General features: G+C 43.4%; 1 protein-coding gene across 1 annotated transcript; it reads right to left on the reverse strand.

Moving 5' to 3' along the window:
- Nucleotides 1–67: 67 nt before the first annotated feature.
- On the reverse strand, nt 68–15,855 carry LOC110980768 (ATP-binding cassette sub-family C member 4-like). Its single transcript, XM_087145814.1, has 28 exons — nt 15,811–15,855; nt 15,499–15,515; nt 14,908–15,018; nt 14,073–14,193; nt 13,246–13,461; nt 12,986–13,075; nt 12,348–12,511; nt 12,098–12,223; nt 11,532–11,781; nt 10,944–11,315; nt 10,534–10,623; nt 9,946–10,137; nt 9,556–9,737; nt 9,119–9,215; nt 8,722–8,910; nt 8,370–8,507; nt 6,370–6,447; nt 6,050–6,254; nt 5,643–5,722; nt 5,226–5,376; nt 4,537–4,767; nt 3,840–3,946; nt 3,518–3,709; nt 2,964–3,119; nt 2,226–2,315; nt 1,613–1,785; nt 1,353–1,458; nt 68–1,018 (listed from the first exon to the last, which is right to left on the reverse strand). The coding sequence occupies exons 1-28, from the start codon at nt 15,853–15,855 to the stop codon at nt 827–829; spliced, it is 4,161 nt and encodes a 1,386-aa protein (XP_087001940.1). The 3' UTR covers nt 68–826.
- Nucleotides 15,856–21,360: the final 5,505 nt, after the last annotated feature.

Here is a 21,360-nt window from a genome sequence, read left to right on the forward strand (position 1 = left end):
ATTAATGTGTGTAATAAGTTTGTAATGATTGAAACACAACACTTCTATGTGTCTGCTTCGCAGGGGCTCCGTTTAATTATCTGTCTTGCTTGGAGTGCATGGATCTCGTTTTCCGAGTGGTCAAGGGATAAATAAAAATAGAATTTGGAAGAAAAAGCCAGAGTTCTGACTCTACTGGTTCCAGGCCTGTCTTCCACCACCTGCTCTCCGCGCACATGCCAGGGCACCCAACCGCGTGCCATCACATCTATTTTGACACTGAACGACAATTAACTTTATGCAGACATGAAAGCTTCGTATATGTATAAGATAATTATTATTTTAAAGATAAATGAACTTTAAAGGCGATTTTAATTTAACAGTCTGTTCTATCACTATTCAAAAGCAGTACTCCTCAATCAAATGTTTTGTTGTTAGTCTGCCCAGTGTTGCAAAATAAGAAACTTTTTCCTGCTACCTCAACCATTTGGGAAAAAAATAATTACCTAATAAACATCTTCCTATGAGCATGAAAAAAACGCTTGATACAATGCAAAATTTAAACAAAACCCTCAATTAGAAACGGGGTGCTCCCCGGACAGTTTGCAAAGCATACCAAAAATCCACTCACCAAAAAACATCGACATTGAAAGAGAGCCGGCTTTTAAATTACGCACTTACAACTCTGTCGTACCAAGAAACATCTTTTACAGCAATCCACGGACAGTGAAAGAATGACACTTCCCACCAGTATGACGAGAGGCATTAACTTATCGCATATCTTTTCAACACTTCAAAAGCTTGAAATCATTTGTTGTCACTTAGGCCGATCGATTCTTTTTCCATGCTAAGAGACCGGTATATCAGATGTGTCTTCCGGGTCGTGGGCAACTTTCTCTGCATGCTTGTCAGCTGCAATCTGTAGGAGTTTGGCCATCTCAGCCTTGCCCGTCTCTTGGACCATCCTGGTGAAGGCACTGTCCTCCTGGAGCAGAGTGTAAGGCTCGTCAAACTCGATCAGACGCCCCGCATCAAGTACCTGGAAAGGGACAAGATTCAGCTGTGACTGGTACGAATAAGCCAGTTTGATATTTCGAAAGGGGCAAGGTCATTCGGGATCAGACCACACCTGTTCCCGATTGGCCTCTGAGCTGCTTCGTTTTGCACGTACGCTGCTGGAATACCACACTTCAGTACAACACCTTAAGCAGTCGAGGAGTTGGGGTAAGATGGATGTCATGGTGTATTGTGCTCCATTATTGCACGTTATTATACTCAACATGCAGTGTATGGACTCAAAATGTGATTATATGTGTAAAGGAGAGTTCCATTCGGGGATTACAACGGTGCACCTTCCATTGAAAGCCTCTTACCATGACCTTGTCGGAGTCCATGATGGTGTTGAGGCGGTGAGCTATGGTTAGGACCGTGCAGTGCTTGAATCTCTGTCGGATAGTCGCCTGGATCAACCGGTCAGTTCTATAAATGCAATAGAGGCAACAGCAGTCACAGGAAAGAGCTTAAACACTACGAACCGATTACTTGTTTATTGAGAATGATGACTCTTTTTTGTACGGTAGACGGACTTGACACGGGTCACAATCTCGACTGAAAGTGAAACAAACACCCTGACCTGACGTCCACGTTGGCCGTGGCCTCGTCCACTATCAGGATCTTGTTCTGACGTAGGATGGCCCTGGCCAGGCACAGCAGCTGTCTCTGACCCACACTGAAGTTGGTGCCTCCCTCTGTGAGGACTGCCTCCAGCTTGTCAGGGAGTTCTTCCACCGCTGGCTTCAACTCCACCTGTTGAAAAGTTTCTTGTTTGTTTGTTTGGAATGCCAAGAAACAGGCTTGATGAGTAGGACTTGTATGGAAGTGCAGGAACGATATTTTGATTCAGAATTGTTGCAATTGTTTGCAAAAACACGTCATTTTTTGATCCACATTTCTCAGGTTTATTTCCAATTTCCAATCGTCCATTGAAATGATTCAAAGGAGTTGAACTTGATTCGATAACTATGCCAATCATTTCATGCTTCATATTTCGAAGTGGGCATACTCAATCACATCGCCTGTTTAAAGTTTTGCAAAAAAAAGGCCTAACTGAAAATACGTCCAATCCTGCTTTAAAAGTTTTATTCAAGTGCAAGTAGCGCACACCTCTTTGACCATACTGCGATTGTCACGTTTGACGAGAATTGCTATAACAGCTAGCTTCACCCAGTGTTTTGTACTCAACACACCTCTTCAATGGCTCTCCATACATCACAATCAGCGTGGTCATCGAACGGATCCAGGTTCTTCCGCAGTGTTCCGCTAAACAGAATTGGATCCTATTAAAATTAAAAATCAAAGGAATATCAATACAGCAATATGTTCCGACAAACGGGTGAACATAATTACCTATAGTAATCTGTTAACCAGTATTCGTAAATACCCGAGACAGCTAAGCCATTCTTGCTGGCCGAGAGCCTGTAACGTAGCCAGTCTTACAAAAAGATTGAGAAAGTACTGATTTGCGCGGCGGCACAAAACATAACGTGGCTGGAGGGATGTTAGAAATTTGAAGTGCTTAACTTTGTTTAAACTTCAGACTCAAAAGGAATTCATGAATAGGAATAAAGAAATGGGATGAACAGGTGAATCGACACAATTAATTATGGAGCCAAAGGCCAGGGCGTTAGTTGCGTCTATTCTGCTGAGCCGGTTTTAAACGTTTCAGACCAGCCAAGCACACATTTCCCCCCCCTGTTTCACAAAGTAGATAGAAAGATATACAGGCTAGTTGACTTCATGTTGCTTGTAATGCATAACAATAGCCTGACAATGAAGTGGAGGAAAGACAATACGACCTTTACAAACTCACTGGTGTCCGACCAAGTGCGAGACAATGTACTCTATAAGGGTCCGTGCCCCAGAAAAGATCGAGGCTTTTCGAGCCCAGTTAAACTTGTGCTCATAATATAAACTGGACGTTTTACCTGTGGGATGAAGGAGACCTTCTTGCGGAGGTCGTGCAGCCCGATCAGCGTCGTGTTGACACCGTCTATCATGATGGTGCCCGTGGGCTCGGCCAGTCGCATCAACACCGTCATCAGGGAGCTCTTGCCAGCCCCAGTCCTGCCCACGATGCCCACCTGAAAGCCGAAACGGTCGGTACTGGTCATTTTAATACCAGCTGTAATTTGCTTACCTTGCAAGCTTGATGAGTTTGACCTCAATTTAGCTCAATGCACATGCAATTATAAGCCAATGTTTCAATGACAATGTAGGTTTTTGGACTGTTGTTGGTTTTAGTCACATTACTCCCGTCAGAGTTGTAAAGTGAAATGAAAGGCACACTACGTCTTGAAGGTTGATTCTTCATGTTTTGTCCCCCCCACAGACTTGATGTAAAACTTATCAGAATCGACCTTTTCCCTCTGAACCCAATTCTGATTTCAAGTTACAGGTTTGTATTTTCCTTTGACACCGAAAGGGTTGTTATTCCAAAGGTGGCAATCCTGATATCAGAGTTTGGTCTATGTAGCCATACCTTTTCTTTTGGCTTGATGGAGCAGCTGATATTTCGCAGCACCTGAGGCCCGTCTTCAGTGTATCTGAGGGAGGTATCTTGGAGTGTGATACCTCCCTTTTGTGGCCAGTCAGGAGGCGGCTTATGGTTGGTCTCCAAGGGAGCCTCAGGCTCGATATCGATGTATTGACACACACGCTCCACAGATGTCATCTGAGTGTACAGAAATGGACGGTGGCATTGCCATTATTATGCAACTAATTTTGTTAAAATGTAACATCCATGTATGGATTTACACTAGCCAAGCACAAAGTTTGGCCAAAATTGATACCGGTAGACTAACCTGGTTTTCTACTTCTGCGCTCTGTCGAACCGCCCACTGAAATGTCCCCGTTAGGCTGATGGCGTACGTCAACGACAGACCAACAATGCCAGAGTTCAGATCAAGGACTGAACAAACAAAACAACAGTGTTTTGACTTTAGTGATTATGTGCTACACTGAGTGATTAATCTCGGTTTTACTGTAAAACGAAACGAGCAAGATCTTTATAAAAAATCACCAGTGCACAACATTTTCGCCAAGTGGAGACCCATTGCCAAATTGATACATTTTTAACCGTAACACTCCTCAGTCCTCCAACAGGTGAAAGATTGAGGAGGGTTAGGGTTACCGACAAACATGACACAACTTTCGACTCAAAATGCCAGAAACGTGCATTCAGTAAAATTATAAAAATGTAACAGATAGATACGGTGAGGAATCCTTGTCCAAATATCTAAATTAAGTACACGCCCATAACAACTGGCGCATTTTGCAATTATTGTCTCTATGACGCGACAGTAAGCAAAAGCAGCAGAAGTGTGCATTTTTTGTAATGCTATCTGGCCAAGTAATGTCTTAATGAAAGTTGTTATGAACTGCAGCTTCAAAGATGACGATGGCCATTAAAATTAAAGACCCAGTCATCAGTAAAGATGTAAAAAATAACGTGTATATTACTTTTCTAATCCATCTGTAGTGCGGTCGCCTTAAACTTACGGCCAGCAGCCAAGATGCTAGTGAAGCAAACACCGCAGATGAACAAGCTGCTAAAGAAATCCAGCTGCACTCCTAACCAGCGGGACGTGGCCAGGAAGAGGAACCAGGCCCGGGTGTGGCCGTCCAGGTACCCGTCGAAGTCCGCGATGAAGCGCTGCTGGGCCTTGAACGCCCGGACAGTGCTTAGACCAGTCAGAGTGGCTGACAGGTGAGAAAACACCGGGCTGCGAGCTGCAAACAGGAACACGAGATAAAACAGTATTTTTTATCTGAAGCTATTAAATAAACGGACTACATTGCAGCGTATCATATCATGCAGTAAAATGGATTCAAACTGAGTCATGCACATAATACTTGCACAGTGGATATGCCATCGCCTTTACCAGATGAAATTAGTGAGAAAAATCAGTTTGTAATGACAGAACGAATGCAAAAGTAGCTCCACGCATGTAAACAAAACAATTTTATAAGCTGTGGGTGAGATGTTCTTATAAAACATCTTCAACAAAAATGAAATCCAAACCCTTCAAGGGTAATGTGAGAAATATCGCAAATGCCAATCAGAAGTCGTCTCAAACTATCTGCAGACCTGCATGAAGAGCACATGCTAACGTCCTTCAAGTCAAAAATATGTTGCTACCAATATCTTCAACTTTACTCCAACGGGTTTGTGATCTTAACTGGCGTACCTACTCCTTCTAGCCTCTTGACGTCCCGAGAGGAGGCTAAGTAGTATCTCCTTGTGAGGAAAAACACAACGGCGATCGGGAGGGCGAAGGCGAGGCAGAAAGGGTTGAAGATGGAAATCAAGATGACAGTGGCTAAGGTATTCACCGTGATCTGGACAGGAAGGTTAAAAATAAGCGAAAAATCACAATTTACGGGAAAAAAATCTGATCTCATTATCTTTTGTGCATTCAAAATTATTTGAGGAACTGCCACGAAGAAAGTAAATTCATTTAATGCGCGCTAACTATGTAAAGGCTTGGGATTTCGTCAGGTTTCCCAACAACGCATTTCAAATTAATGTTAACGATTTATATTTTATTATAGTGTTCACTTGTAGTGTTGAATAAGCAATTTGGTTAAGTCTGAAAGAACCTTACCTGCAGAAAGTCTGTAAATGTTTCTGGCAAGACATCGTCCATGAAGCCGATATCCTTGGCAAAGCGATTCAGAATTCGACCTGAAAATAGAACATGAACACATTCAGTGCCCCCGCTCTCCTCTGTAATACAAAAGTGAGAAGAAATTAAAGGATCTCATAGTAAGAAAATGGCCCGTTGAACAGAGCAAGCACAGTCCATACCGCATATAACATCACGTGCGAATAACGTGTCCAAAACTGTCCAATGAACATCTACCAAAATGTCGAATTTGGCCATGAGAAGGCTCTTGGTTATTTTGTCCTGCAGACAACCACTCCTTTTTTTCCCACAGATCACGGGGTAAATACATGGATTGCATTAACTTCACACTACGAGCGCTGTAGCACACAGTCGACTCGTCTTACCCACTGGATTCGTATCAAAGAACTGCATGGGTGCCCTGATTATAGAGGCGAACATTTGGTTGTGAAGAGCCCGTGAGGCCGTCACGAACAGGTGGAAGAACAGAAAGCTACGGACAAGCAAGAGAAGCGTCGATCCTCCACACAACATGGCGTAAATTCTGACGTAATGTGACTGGTTGTCGTATTTGCTGGCATTCTGAAAATTCTGTAGCAATGCAAAACAGATTGGACAGACTGAAAATTAAAGGGACATAAATACAATTTAAAATGTCAAAGGTAATTTTTCTTATTTGTAATCTGGACTATGAGTATCAGCTGACCTGATTTCTGGCTGCCAAATCCTTCTCTTCCTCGTAAGCCCACGTCGCCAGCCAGAGGTCCGTGAAAGTCAGCGCAGCCTGAGTCGGAAAGCAAAGCAAAATATGAAGCAACTTTGTTGATTTGTTGATCACAATGCTGTTTGTCTAAAATGTCTAAACTCAGCGAATGTGCCAGTAAGACAAAGAGCAAGACAAGCCGTCAACCACCACCGTCTCCGTTCAGCTCCGAATCATCAAACATCACCTGCAGTCGGAAACCAACTCCAGTAACGAGGAGTCATTACTCCTGTCACTTGAACTGAACACCCCTGAACCATCCATCAACACGAACATCAAGTCTCCCACCGCCTGTGGGACGCACAATTTCAGCGGGTGAAAGCCCTGGTGTCAAGAGCCAAATAACGCCCCGAACCCGATTTTTGTCCAAGGCCATTGAGACTCCACACTACCAGCTTACATAGAAATCAGGGTATGACCACCGCACCACTCTCTGAAATTCCAGAGCTCTTTTGAGGAACGCTGGAGAAAACGGTAAAGGAAGACACCCCCTCCTATTAACCAAGAGCACGATGGAGGAATAGCAGCACCAGCTGGTAACCACAGAGGAGAAACTTACAAGCACAAGATAGGCAGCCTTGCAGAAAATTGCTGAGGAATACAAGGGCCAAGATCACACCACATCTCAACAACTGTTTGGCTTCTTCACCAGATCAAGACAAACGGCAGGAAACGTAAAGAGGAAACACTCATATAAAATCTCTCAACGAAACAAACGGTCTGTTTCAAGACCACCCCATCTTCCAAAAGAGATCGCCAAGCACTGCCATTAGTTTTTTTTTAATCAGGAATATATTTAAATACCTTACAACTGTATTCCTACGTACTTCCCCAGAAGGAAATGGCAATTAGAAGAAAAGCCATAAAGAAACTGAGAGAGAACACAACCAGCGGAAATTAAACCGTTACTCCGTCACATGCAATGCTAAAGCCAAGGAAACCAAATCCAATCGAAAACGTTAAATTAGCAGAACAATATGAATCATTCATAACCATCCCTTCCAAAGCGACATTAACGCAGAGTGAAAAGATCGCTTCCGGAAAAGGTCCCAACTTCATTCCCACTCCTGCTAAACCAAATTACACCACACGTTTAAGCGACATATATAAACGCTTTCAATCTAAGACTGAGAATAGCAGTCCTTATGCACACACACACACACTAAACACTCCAAAACCCATCTTTTAAACCTCCACCCACTTGGCATCCAAAATCAACCCCTAGTGCAACACTTAAATAAGAAGCCACTAAAATCTCGCCTACATCGGTCTAAACCATCGGCAAAAACATTTCCAACCAAGAACTAGCCGTCTTTACAAAGCTAATAAAAAGCCTAAATATCGTAGTCAAACCTTACGACAAGGGCAGAGGCATTTGCATTTCGAACCTCCAAGACTTATAGCTATCTGAATGTGGGCTACCGCCATCTTGAGTCTCGCCACTGTACACTGAATTGGACCTCACACAAGTGATAGTCTTTTGATTTGAGGAGTTTTATGTTTCATTCAAGCGTCAGGGTGGAGTTGGAATACAAATCTTGCTCGAATGTAGCTTCAAGGATATGAAATAATTGGACTTTCTTTTTAAAATTTTATGAATATCAGTGGACAGGTCCCCTGGCACTCGATATCACTGAAAATCTTATCAGCGAAGTACTTCGTAAATTAAAAGTCCTTGCTCCCCACTGGGCTCTGCTGAGCTGAGTTAAACAGCACTCTGTTTAAGGTTTTGGGACAGCAGCACTAAGCGATGCTTTCGCTGTTTCTCTGGCTTTCATTATAGACAAATGCTCAGACTGTCATGAGCCGGGAATTTGTTTTCAAGCATCATGCATGCAATTCAATAGATGCGATTCATGCATGATGCTGACAATAAGCACCCATTTCTCAAGTGTCACTGGCTCCCACCTTCACTAGGTCCTTTTAGTAAGTGGTATTTTTACCTCTGCACCAACTACGATGATCGCCCAGACGAGTAGAAAGAGGAATCCTGCTGCTGCCCGGAAGAACCGGATATACACCATCCACTCAATGGTACCCACAGCCATCTCCTCCGGAGTGATGTCCACGGGTGTCTCCGCCTGCAACAAGGGCGACACACCAAACAGGGAGGACAAGAGGACAGAGAAGATACAAGCGCATGGATCATATCAAAAGTAGTAAAGACTCTTCAATTAACGTCACTTGTTTTATTTATAAATACACTCAGTAAAAACATATGCATGTACGACGAAACCCTGTGAATTTTCGAATCAGGGTCAGCGATATTTGTCTCTTAAAAACTAGGACACCAACCTGTTCTTGGTTTGGACGAAACAAAGCACTGGAGCGCATTGATGTGTTTCTTTCTCTCTTCCGCCCTTCGAGGACCTGCTCCTTATCTCCGGTGTCGTCACTGTCCTCGGATTTCTTCTTCAAGAGGGCGGCAAAGTCCACGCCTTCCTCCTGCAACTCCTGGTAGGTCCCATAGCCGGCTACGCTGCCCTAATAGATTATGTTACATGCCAAGGAATCATAATTATTTTGACAGCCCATCAGCTCTAAAATTTGCACTTTGTACTTGAACGTCTCTTCAACCAGACAAGTAAAACGGGGCAAATGGCTAAATGTTTCAAATAGTATGAAACTAACTGAATGCTTGTCAGTCCAAAAACTTAATCGAAGTTTTCAACGGCTTTTAATGAAGAATTACCTGTTTCAGGATGAGAATCTTATCGGCCTTGTCTAGGAACTGCAGCTGATGAGTTACTAGGATCCGCACCTTGTCCCTCATTTGATGAAGGATGCACCTTTAGAAAACCACATTCATTATTTGACTGTTAAATGATAAAGGGAGCTTTATACCTCTGCAGATCAGAGTAAAGGTAGATAAATATTGTGCTTAGAAGTTGTTGTAATACAGGTTTTTTCGAATGTGCGAGTCGGCACTATCCAAAACCGATATCTCGCAGAAATTGCCAGCCTCTGTTGTGCTGTGCCGATGTTTAACTAGCAAGAAGAAACGTCATATATCGTTTCTGAAGAAGGGTAAAGGGTTTCAAACCACCATCGCAGATGTGAATCATTTTTAGGATTCCAGAATAATGACGTCATATAAAAAGAACCCCATGAGAAATTGAGAAAGCTTACCTTTCGAAAAGGTGTCTCCCAACCGCGGGATCAACTGCGCTGAGCGGATCATCCAGCAGATATACATCAGCATCACTGTACAAGGCTCTGGCCAGGCTGACCCTTGCCCTCTGACCTCCACTAAGGGTCACCCCTCGCTCGCCAACCAGCGTCTTATCTCCATGTGATAGCAGTTCAATATCCTGTGGATGCAAGATTATTGAAGTCCCTGAAGCTACATGTACATTTGAGCAAACACCGAGGCAAACATTTGAGTTAAAGCTTGGTACATAGATTTTCCTTGATCGCATGACCAAATCAAGTCACACAAAAGAGGACGATGGACTGAGCTCAGCACAGCCTTAGAGGATACTGGGATTTTAAAAAAGCCTTTGTCTGCTGCAGACCTACCCTGGTGAGTGCGCATTGCTTGATGACTCGCTTGTACTTGGCAGACTCGTACTCACTCCCAAAGAGGATATTTTGCCGGAGTGACCCGGACACAATCCAGGGTTGCTGAGCCGTGTAGCCAATCCGACCGATCAGAGTGTTGACCCCTGATACGGTCGGAAGCTCTCCCAGCAGGGCCATCAGCAGGGAAGACTGGCAAGGGAAAATAAACCAAGCAGACATAATGAAAATGACAGAAACCTTCACCTGACGTTTTTAACGTATATTAATTATGGATATACCAACTTGGTTTCTCGGTATCTACAAAGGCCCATTGTCCTGTATTGACATAGACTAGATTTCAAGCCCAAGCATTTCCCTGTACTGTAGTGTTTAAGGCTGGTATATGTCCTAGAGTGCTGTATACAAGTAGATACACGTTCACCAAAAAGTGTTGAAGGTCTACTGTGCTACACTCTTATGACATACAAATAAAGAGTTTTTATAGGTTCACTGGTCCTAATATACAGTTCAGGTGCACATACCAAGGATATTGCATTAACACCAAGCGTTTGACGACAAAATTAATGTTAGGCCTAGTAAGCTCACCTTTCCACACCCAACGGGACCGATCACCGCGAGAAGCTCTCCCTCGTCAATGCGAAAACTGATGTCTTGAAGCACAGTGTTGCTGACATCCTTGTTTGAACAATGTATTCAAAAGAAGATTAAATCTCTACATTATAAAGATGGCTGAATGTGAACAGAATGATGTCACCAAACAGGGGTGTGAGAGCGAATGTCGAAAAAGACTTGAAAACAATTGGGAAAAAGCAGAAATCTAAAGAATGAATTCCCATCATTCTGTATAGAGCTGGTGTAAATATTTAAACAAAAAATCTAATGTTGAGAAAATCAGCAAAACGTTTGTGCCATATAAACCAATTACTTATCACTGGAGTAATATGATATGAAGAGGTAGAGGGGAAAGCTTCTGAGGTGGAATGGGCTAGATACACCTTGTTCCAAGATCCATACAAATTCTTCACAACAATTCCTTTCTTGTCTTCTGTGTTCAGGGAAGGTTCGGGCTTGTCAAGATCGTCTTCTTCCTCCATCCCAGCAGGCCCAACGTAACCTCCAACCTCCTGATCTCCCTCAGATTGGATCAGATAGTTTTCGCTGCTCGTTCGTGCTTCTTTTTCCAGGCGCTGTGAGGCGTCCGTGACATCTTCCGCGGCGCTCTCACCATTAGCTTCCCTCAAAGCAACGACGCCATTTGCTTTTATCTCGTCCAAGAGAATTGCGGGCTTTTCCGATCCAGCATTGGCAGTAACATCCACAGTGGCCTCATCAACGTTTCTCTCAAGCTCTTCCATAAGTAGAAATTTCTGGTTATTAAATGTAGAAATAGTTTGCATGCGTTGTAAACACCTAAAGACCATCTGAATTTAACTAGCGCTAATGTGTTCACATTTTTACAAACAACATTTCAGGCCTTTGAGGATTATTATGTTTATTGGGGGTATCCGGGTTTATTCTTGGTTATTTTGGAGAGTGGGTTTGGCAATCCACCCCATTCCCAGGTCTGTGATGTTTGTCCTCACCTGAATCCTGTGGATGGAGACGAGTCCCTCCGCCCCGTTCATCACACCCAATGGGAAGAATAAGGACAGGCTGAGTCGAGCGCCGTAAAACAACGAGACTACCGCAAATACCTTAGACGACGTCACGGGGTTGCCAAGCGACGCGTAGACTACGAACGTAACAAATGTCGTCAGTAAGGTAGAATCGAACAGCAGGCCGTCGATCAGTGCGCGTAAATAGGAGCTGTGCAGTATCTTGCGTATCTCCTTGCTGCAGACCAAAACAGCAAAACGAGCAGAAATCTCTACATCTTCCAATGTCTACCAATGCTCAACTCGCAGCGGCAAGTTCTCAACATATCGAGCAGTAATTAATAATCGTCTTCAGGAAAATTCCTTCTCAAAGTGAAATTACTGCTGTCGTGTATCGTTTCATTTCAGTTTCATTGTTTTCCAAGAGCTTCCATGCGTTTTGTATACTTCCTTTTATTGAACTCTACACTACAATGCCGAAAAGGAAGCTGTCCACTGGTGCAACATAAAATAAAATACTGGTTTAAAGCAATGTACTGTGGCTAAACACCTACCTTCGGCTTTCAGCGACTAGTTTTCCAAAGGATGGTTCCCAGGCGTAGATCTTGATGACACGCATCCCTGATATCACTTCATTCATGATGCGGAGTCTGGCATCAGACAACAGGGCCGTCTTGGATCTGACAAAGAAAGAAGGAGGAAAGGGAGACCACTTGTGACGAGTATAGGCTTCTTAAAGGGGCATAAAGACAGAGTGGACGTGTACATTCAGGAACAGCATGTCTTGACAAAGTGGACCTTTACCTCAACTTAGAAAAAAGCTTCCCCGCGTAACACTGCAGGGGTGCCATCAAGATCAAGACGGAGAGCCCCGCCAGGCAGGAAACTCCAATCTCTCGCCAGCATAAGACGAACAGCACAATCAGCTGGAACGGTGCTATCCACAAATAATGTGCGAAGTTAAAGGCCTGTCAAATGGAAACAGTATTGGTTCAGAAAACAGGGAAGAAGAAGAGAAAGTTTCAAAAGGTCCAGTTTTTAAAGGACAGCCGCCAAGAGTAATAGAAAGGAGCGAATGCGTTTTTAAGCGCGATAAAACAAACATAATGCAAGCATACCACATTATTTCTAAACACGTCCAGATGAGGGAAACCGTCAAGTTACCAGGAATAAGTGTCTTTCAAGAGTTAATAAAAACGAAAATCACAAGCCTGGTGAGGCAGGAACTAAACTTATGATACCCCGTTTATTAGTGTAGCTATTTTGTCGACTGCTAAGGTAGCTGGCCTTAGCCACCCGACCGGCTGGGGCGGTAGGAAACGGCAACTGATGAAATGTTTCTCACACGCTTCATCTAGATCTGTTCAGATATCTTCTCTCCATTTTAAATACGCGGAGAGCTAGGCCGTAGCTTGGGGAGTGTGCCCAGGTCCCATACTTACCATATCGAATCTGTTGACGTCATTGGAGAGGATGTTCACCAGCTGACCAATTGTGGTCTCTCCGAGAGCGAGGTTGCTGAGCTTCAGGGCCTTCAATAAAATGAACGTGACAATTACAGGGCTTCAATGGCGACTCAATGTCAGAGGTTCAATGATATCACGGTATACTTTGTCGGCGTAACTGTATTTGGACGAACAGGATGGAGACCATTAGATTATATGACATGCCGCCTAGAGCTAAGAAAACAAATATCCATTACCTTTCTGAAGACAAGGGCCGAGCAAGCAGTTCTGAGCCTCATCCCCATACGTGCGAAGCCGAAGAAACACCAATGGTGAAAGACGGCAAGACCTAGGGAAGACAGGGAGAGACCGGCGGCTTGCAAGTAGGCCTCCGTGGTTGATACGAGGTCCGTGGAGAAGTAAAGAACCAATCGTGCCAACATCACCGGCTGGGCCATCTTCAAGAAGACCTCCTATATGCAAAATAACCATGACCAGAACAATCACGTTTAGCCCTAAATAAAAAGCCGGGAGCGGATTTCCACTGCCATTATTCTTGCTATATCGCCACTGTACACTGCTTTCAGGAATTCAGCCTTAAGGAGTTTTTAGAGTAAGTCTTTGCAGCCATTTTTACACCAATTTGTGAAAATTGTTGCACAGCGCACATTTCCCGGGACAGATCAACAAAGACGTACCAATGTACTTTTTCTAATGAGGCGCTCCATGCAGACGGACTGGCAAGCATGTAGCCTAACTGCAAATGAAGTAGCATCAAAACTATACGTCGAATTGAGTTCAAACTTTATATTTGAAGTGATAAGGATGGTCTTTACACAGATGGCAAGTTTTCAAAACTTTTTAGTGCGGTAGAGCTGCTCCCTTGGGGATGGGGTGCGGATTTCGCCCCCAGCTGGGAGATCGACCAACATATAAACCCGGCTTTTTTCGGGTTAAATCATGCATGTAACACATCAGGCCACTTCCAATAACACAGTACTTGAAAGTAATTCAGAGCGAATATTCATATAAAAACAAAGTCTCACAAACAATTAATCTGACAAGAGATTGTCAGTTACGGTACCTGAAAGAAAGCGGGCAAACCGTATAACATGAACTTCACACCAAACGCTCTGATCAACGCCCAACAGAGGGACGGAGGCCTCCCTGTGACATTACTTTTTTCCAGTTCTTTATTCCATTCCCTAGGAATAAAAGTAAAGCAAATTGGTAGCTTTTAACAATCACATGAGTAATAAGAAGCAACCACAAAAAATATTCATTCCGTGAAACTCATACTTTTTTGGCGGAATACCACTGTGTTGTTAGAAGAGTGTATGGTAAATAATGGTAAATTATGTTTATAGACAAAGTGATAAAATGCTTTATGCACGGGGAACATAGCCTGACAGTCGGTTGCATTTACTCGTAGTCGGGCAGACCCTTAACTCTATAGAGTGCATGGACGTCATATCAATCGATCTGTACTTGAAATGCTCCTATTCAGCCCAAATAGTTCACCAGTGGCCATGTTACATTGCCAAATACAATATACAAAGGCTTGCTCGACATTGTTAATCAAATCGTTCCTTGCAACAGAAGTTACGATGTACACATAATTTATTCTCTATGTATTGTCTTAAATAGAGCAATGCCATAAACTACATTCAGTTGTGGGCCTGTTTATACAGACTGTGGAAAGGGGTATAATCACTGGGGAATTTTGAATGAAAAAATGAAACATTATTCAACAATAACAATATGAATACTTAAATATTAATGCAGTATACTTAATAAAGCCATTAGGGAAAATCAGTACAAATTGGTTAGTTTCATCCCCATGGAGGTAAACAAATATTCTTACAATTAGTGAAATTGTTTTTAAACGGTGCTAAATGTACCAGCATAGACCTGCTTACCTTTGGAGATTACTCACTAACACACCTGCAGACTCTTCCGGCAAAACATCATACAAGTCTTCTTCCACAAGTGGTCTCTTATGTCCTCGACGGAAGAAGCCGAACATCCAGCTGAGAAAATAACAAACAAGAATGATTATTATTACTACTGCTATTATTTTGGCGAGAAAATTGAAAATGGAAATCACTGATCTTGACAGTATCCTTACATGGAAACAGATCGAAATGTTCACCAATACAGAATAATTTTGTTCTGACAAAAAGTAACATTTGAATTTCACACCAGGAGTACTGAGCAGCTAGTTTCTTTCGTTCACTTCGATTAATCCGGTTATTTGTCCTCTTTTTAAAACCATTCGTGAAATGGGGGATTTACGGTAGGGCGCCTTCAAGAGTTTGGACCGTGTTGGCCAATCACAATGCGCAATGCGCTTTACACGCCTCCTCTGTGAGCGCCTGAGCTGTATCAACGTATTATGAGTGACCTGCTAGTGAATCTGGATGAAGTTATCTACATTGATGACATTCTCATCACCGGCCGAACATAGGCAGAGCACGATCAACGAGTGCATCATATCATCCAACTGCTACAGAAAGCTGGCCTGCGACTAAACAAGGAAAAATCAATGATTGCTCAAGAAAGAATTACCTCTCATGGTCTACAGCTGGACAAGTATGGAATACAGGCCAATCCCGTGAAAATTGCAGCAATTGTCGAAATGCCCCCACCGACACCAAAGGATGCAGTAACGAGGCTCATAAGCATGGTCAACTGGTTGTCCTGCTTCATCCCGATTGTAGCGTCAGCAACAGCCCCAATCACAGATCTGCTGAAAGACGATGTTGACTGGATGTGGGGAGCTCAAAAAAGACTGCATTCCAACAACTAAGGAAACTCCTCACCATATCACCAACACTGGCCTTCAATGATCCTGCTAAGTCTACCATGGTAAGCGCAGATACAAGTAGCTATGGGCTGGGACGACGTTTGCTCCAGCAGCAGGAAGATGACACATGAAAGCCAGTGGCTTACTATCCCTGTGCCCTGAATCCTACTGAGAGGAAGTATGCCCAAATTAAGAAAGAGTTATTATCCAGTGTATGGGCATGCAAGAGGTTGAATGTCTACATCAGAGGGCTTCATGCGACACTATCAACTGACAACAAACTGCTGGTGTCCTTGATAAATTAAAGGAACCTTTGTGAAGTACCCCTGAGATGTCAGCGCTGACTAATGCGCCTCATGAAATTCCACTGTACAGCAGTTTACTCACCAGACAAGACCCAAGCCGGTGCAGATACCCTGTCTAGAGTAAGACCCAAGCCGGTGCAGATACTCTGTCTAGAGCTCCAGTGCATGCAGACTAGACAGCTGATTGCAGTGATGATATTGTAACCAAAGTTGCAGCACATGTGAGCCTGGTAACCAGCCAGTGGCCAGCTGCTAAACTTGCAGAAATCGCTAATGAGACTTTGTTGTATCGTTGTACGTGAAAGATAGTTGGCTGAAGTATGTCAAGGATGTGCAGCCTGATATCAAACGATACTGGGACGAACAAGATTAGATAAGCGAGATCAACAGCATACTGGCATGAGGATCGCATCATCATCCCACCGGGGATACAGGCAAAAATGCGGAGAAACTAAGGGTCACCATGGGGTCACTAAAACCCTATTTCGTGCAAATCAAGCGATACGGTGGCCTGGAATTGGTACTAACATTGCCCAGCCCATTCAGCAACATGACTTCTGCAGAGAAAAGCAACCAGCACAGAGAGCAGAACCCATTATAGCCCACACCCTTACCACAACGAGCATGGCAACGCATTGCTTTTGACCTTGCAGAGCTGAGAGGGAAGGTGTACTTGGTGATCGTTGACTACTTCTCGAGGTGGATTGAGATTCATCACCTTGTGAAACCAACAGCATTGGTAGTCATCAACTTAATTTGCATGATATGAGATCCCTGAAGTTGTTGCATCTGATAATGCCCCACATATTCAGGGACGGTTTCAGCGATTCGCAAAAGAATTTGGCTTCAACCACATTAATCGCAGGCAGGAAAAGCTGTCTATATTACCAAGAGTATCCTGTACCAACCAGATCCCATTCAAGCTCTCGAGACATACCGAGCAACCCCACTCTGAAGCCTGGATGTTAGTTCAGGAAGTCTGATGATGGGCGGAGAGTTACGCACTACCCTACCAATGGTGCCCAATAATCTCCTTCAGGGGCCACTAACTAGACAAAGCTGCATCCAATTCTAAGGGAGAAGTTTACTTCAGCCAGAAGCACGGTGCCAAGTCATTGTACCAACTGGAGATTTTGCCCAGGTGAAGATACGGACGAAGGGAAAACTTGGTCCAGTCGGAGATGCAATGTCCGTACTGCTTACACAACCCTCTCCTACATCGGCAGAATTAATGGCACAGAGTATCGCCGGGATAGGCGCCGTATTGTCCAGATAGCACAACCACCAGCTGCACTGGACTTCGTGGAAGACCCAGCCCAGCATAAGCCAGATTCTCAGTAACAGAGAGCGAGACAGTCTGAGCGAATAAGAGAACCACTAGTATGGCAGAGGGATTACATTATGTATTAATCTATGAACTGTCGCCACTGAGTTACTCATACTCGATCAGCTGAACTAATCAATCTCACATTATCTCACACTGGTCTCAGAATTGTACACTCAGTCTGATTTATGTCCAGAACTCTAGAAATCTTTATAAACCAATGACATTGGACTCTTAAAGCTAATTTTGCACTCAACAATTTCTGGACTCTAATGGCACTAAACACTCAGATCCAGTCCTGTGTATTAACCAGTTTATGTTATCAATGGGACTCAAAGGGACCCAAATGGAATGTAAACCCCACGACTGTCTCCCATTGAAACCAACTGGATCCCATTTGGCCCCATTGTATCCAATTCGAACCTACTGGGTGCCATTTAAATGACCAATGGGATTCAAATGGACTCAACTGGAATGTGAAGTCCACATGAACATTTGAAACATTGAAACAAATGGGATCCCATCCGGTCCCACTGTACCCAGTTGGAACCCATTGGGTGACATTAAAATGACCAATTGGACTCAATGGGATTCAACTGAGATGTAAGTTTGTGTGAATATGTCCCATTGAAACCAATGGGGTCAAATCCGGTCCATTGTATCCAGTTGGAATCCAGTTGGAACCCATTGGGTGACATTAAAATGATCAATGGGACTAAATGGGATTCAACTGGAATGATAAGTCTTTGTGAATATGTCCCATTGAAACTAATGGGGTCACATCCGGTCCATTGTATCCAGTTGGAATCCAGTTGGAACCCATTGGGTGACATTAAAATGATTAATGGGACTCAATGGGATTCAACTGGAATGATAAGTCTTTGTGAATATGTCCCATTGAAACTAATGGGGTCACATCCGGTCCATTGTATCCAGTTGGAATCCATTTGAAACCCATTGGGTGACATTAAAATGATCAATGGGACTCCATGGGATTCAACTGGAATGATAGGTCTTTGTGAATATGTCCCATTGAAACTAATGGGGTCACATCCGGTCCCATTGTATCAAGTTGGAATCCAGTTGGAACCCATTGGGTGACATTAAAATGACCAATGGGACTCAATGGGATTCAAATGGAATGATAAGTCTGTGTGAATATGTCCCATTGAAACCAATGGGATCCCATTTGGTCCTTTTGTATCCAGTTGAGTTCTATTGGGTCCCATTGAAAAATCCAATGGGATTCAATGGGAATCAACGTCACGTTTTCAGAAATCATGCCGGGAAAATATTGAAGCAACTTCATTGCAAAATACTAAGAATATCCCGACCAGTCTCATAACCTTTGCGCACAGTTGTAATGTTCCGAGTATGGAAATCTGTGGTCCAGTTTCCTTTCCTACATGATTGAACTTTTACCACCGTAGAAAAAGCCCAACCATGGGGGAGTTTATAATCAATATGGATAGCTCCCTGATATGAGCAGGAGGTCTTGGAAACTGGTTTTAACTCACATGAAGAATGCTTTAGAGAAGACTCCTGCCCTTGACAGTGGATGTGTCTGTCTTTTGCTTTGGCATGGTGCCTCACAAGGTTTGATAATGACCCCGGACTCTTGAATTCCATTGCTGTCGCCCGCTGATGAACTCCAGCTGTCATGAGCCGCCATGAGAAGTTGGCCGGGTTTGTGTCTGTTGTGCTCCGATGAACCATATGGACGAACCATGGAAGAACAATATTACATGTACACGTACATGTACTTGTATTTGGTCGGGCTACAAACCGGAGCTTAATAGCCGTAGTACGTCCTTGACCTACTAGTCATGTTGATGTGCGCATGCCGTGCACACGTGGAGCACGCACTCTTTTCAATCGACTGGACGTTTATTGTGGTGGTCATGCTTTTTTGATCATGCCGGTCACTTCAAAATGGAGTCGCAAGTACGCTTGTTGATTTGGCTGGGGGACCCGGTAACCAACAATTACTGCGGTGTAAAAAAGCTCGATAAATCCACTTGACTATGCTGTAGCCTTAATGAAAATGATTGAACAGACCATCTCCATGAACAGACCTAACTGCTGTGATCAGTAAAAATAAAACGTTTTCTGTTGGAAACCTGTGCCATGTGACTTCGACCTAAAACTTAATGGTGTGACGTTAGCTCGTGCTCTTTAATTACTACTTTGCGAGGGGGGCTTGCTGGACTGTTTCAAACTTTACTGCCGTGGGAGAGCACACAAGACCATTATTCGCAAATATTTTTTTTTTTCTGTAGCACAAACTCGCTTCTCATCCCGCCTCCCCCATGTATGCTTTACACATTCGACCTTGCGGGTCCACCAACCCCTTCTACCAGCTACCAAACAGAATTACCTCTCTTTTCAGCCATACGGCAAAGCTTTATTTTACTAGCCATGCAGCATGCACGAGCTTCGTCCTGTCTGTCAGTTCATCCTTGCAACAGTATACATAAAACTTGATTTTTATTTTTTGTTGTGCCAATCTCAGAATTGGTGTTTTTCCCTTGAACAGAAATGTTCTCAGGGCTGCGAGTAAACCCAAAGACTTTGATAACGATACCATGCATGATATGGGCTAGAATTCGAATTTAACAAAGGCCGAAATACTGCAGGAGCTACCTCTGCCTTTATTCTTCAAGTTTTGTATGTTGAAGAGCTTTAATTTGAGAATAAATCTTTGAGTGACACTAACCAGTTATCACTCCAATCTGCAATGGAGACGTTAACGTGAATCGTTGGGCTCCAATGTACAATTGGAACTAAAGACTGGCAGGTTTGCAATATGCTCGTTCGCAAATCTGTTCCCGTATCGTGGCCCCCACAACCTGTCCAAGAAAGAAAAGAACAACTGGGGAACACCTCAATCGTCCAAGTTAATCCTGCTGTCTATGAAGTAAATTTGCTTCTATAGGTTATCGCCATGAGGGATCCATTCGACTTTCAAATCTATTTATTTTGTGGCAGAAGTAGAACATATCTATAGTCAGATCTTGAAGTTCTGGAACCATGCTGCCTTTGGTGATAATGGATACCACTCCTTTATTGTCAGTGCGTAAGTGCACAGTTTTGCCTCTGAGAGCTGGAGTAAACACTTTTAGTGAAAGGGGTGCCCCTTTTAACTCACGCCATGTGAAACTTTTGCTTCTCTCAACAGCCGACCAGTATTGCTGAGATTCCATTTTAATTCTTCGACAAAACAGTCCATGCACCGCACCCGGACTCGCTTAAATCCGTTTAAACCAGAACCATGCATTATGGGGAGGGAATAATCAAACAGTACTTAGTATTAGTACTTAGTATTTAGTTTAGGCAGGTCTGATTTCTAGAACATGAGTTCTCCGATAGCTTTACTACTGGGATGTATAGAGAAATTGAAGTCCCAGTGTCCTGTGTGCAATATATAACGCGACTTCAGGTGACAGATATTACCCACGACGCAAAAAAAAGGTATTTTCCCAGCTACACACAGACACCAACTTTCAGGCGGTCATTTTAAGTAGTTTTGTCAAATAATTGTAAAAAAAAATTATATCGTTTCTACTTAATCTCTTTCTTCTGTTGTTTGAGTGGAACCTTCTTTCCCTTCCCATGTTATTCTTAGTTCAATTGAGTTGTTATGTGGGTGGCTATTTTGATTTTTCCATGTTGGGAACGAGCCATATACGCGGCTAGTCTTTACCTCTTAAGCAATTACGTCACAATCTTGTTCCTCCCTTCCCTATCCATCATATACTTATTTACTTAATCTTCTTTCCCGCCGATACTTTCTGCCTCCATTTGACCCTGCCCCCGCGCGCGCGACGTAGCTGCATGTACATGTTGCACCTAGCCCCATGTAAGGCCAAGCTCTTTCAGTTCTGGTACTGTCGACCTCCTCCATGTTGTTGTGGGTCTTCCCGCTTCCTCTTTCCCG

Source organism: Acanthaster planci, linkage group LG14 (genome assembly GCF_054643075.1).
Source record: "Acanthaster planci isolate LZ-2023a linkage group LG14, COTS_SCS, whole genome shotgun sequence".
Lineage (NCBI taxonomy): Eukaryota > Metazoa > Echinodermata > Asteroidea > Valvatida > Acanthasteridae > Acanthaster > Acanthaster planci.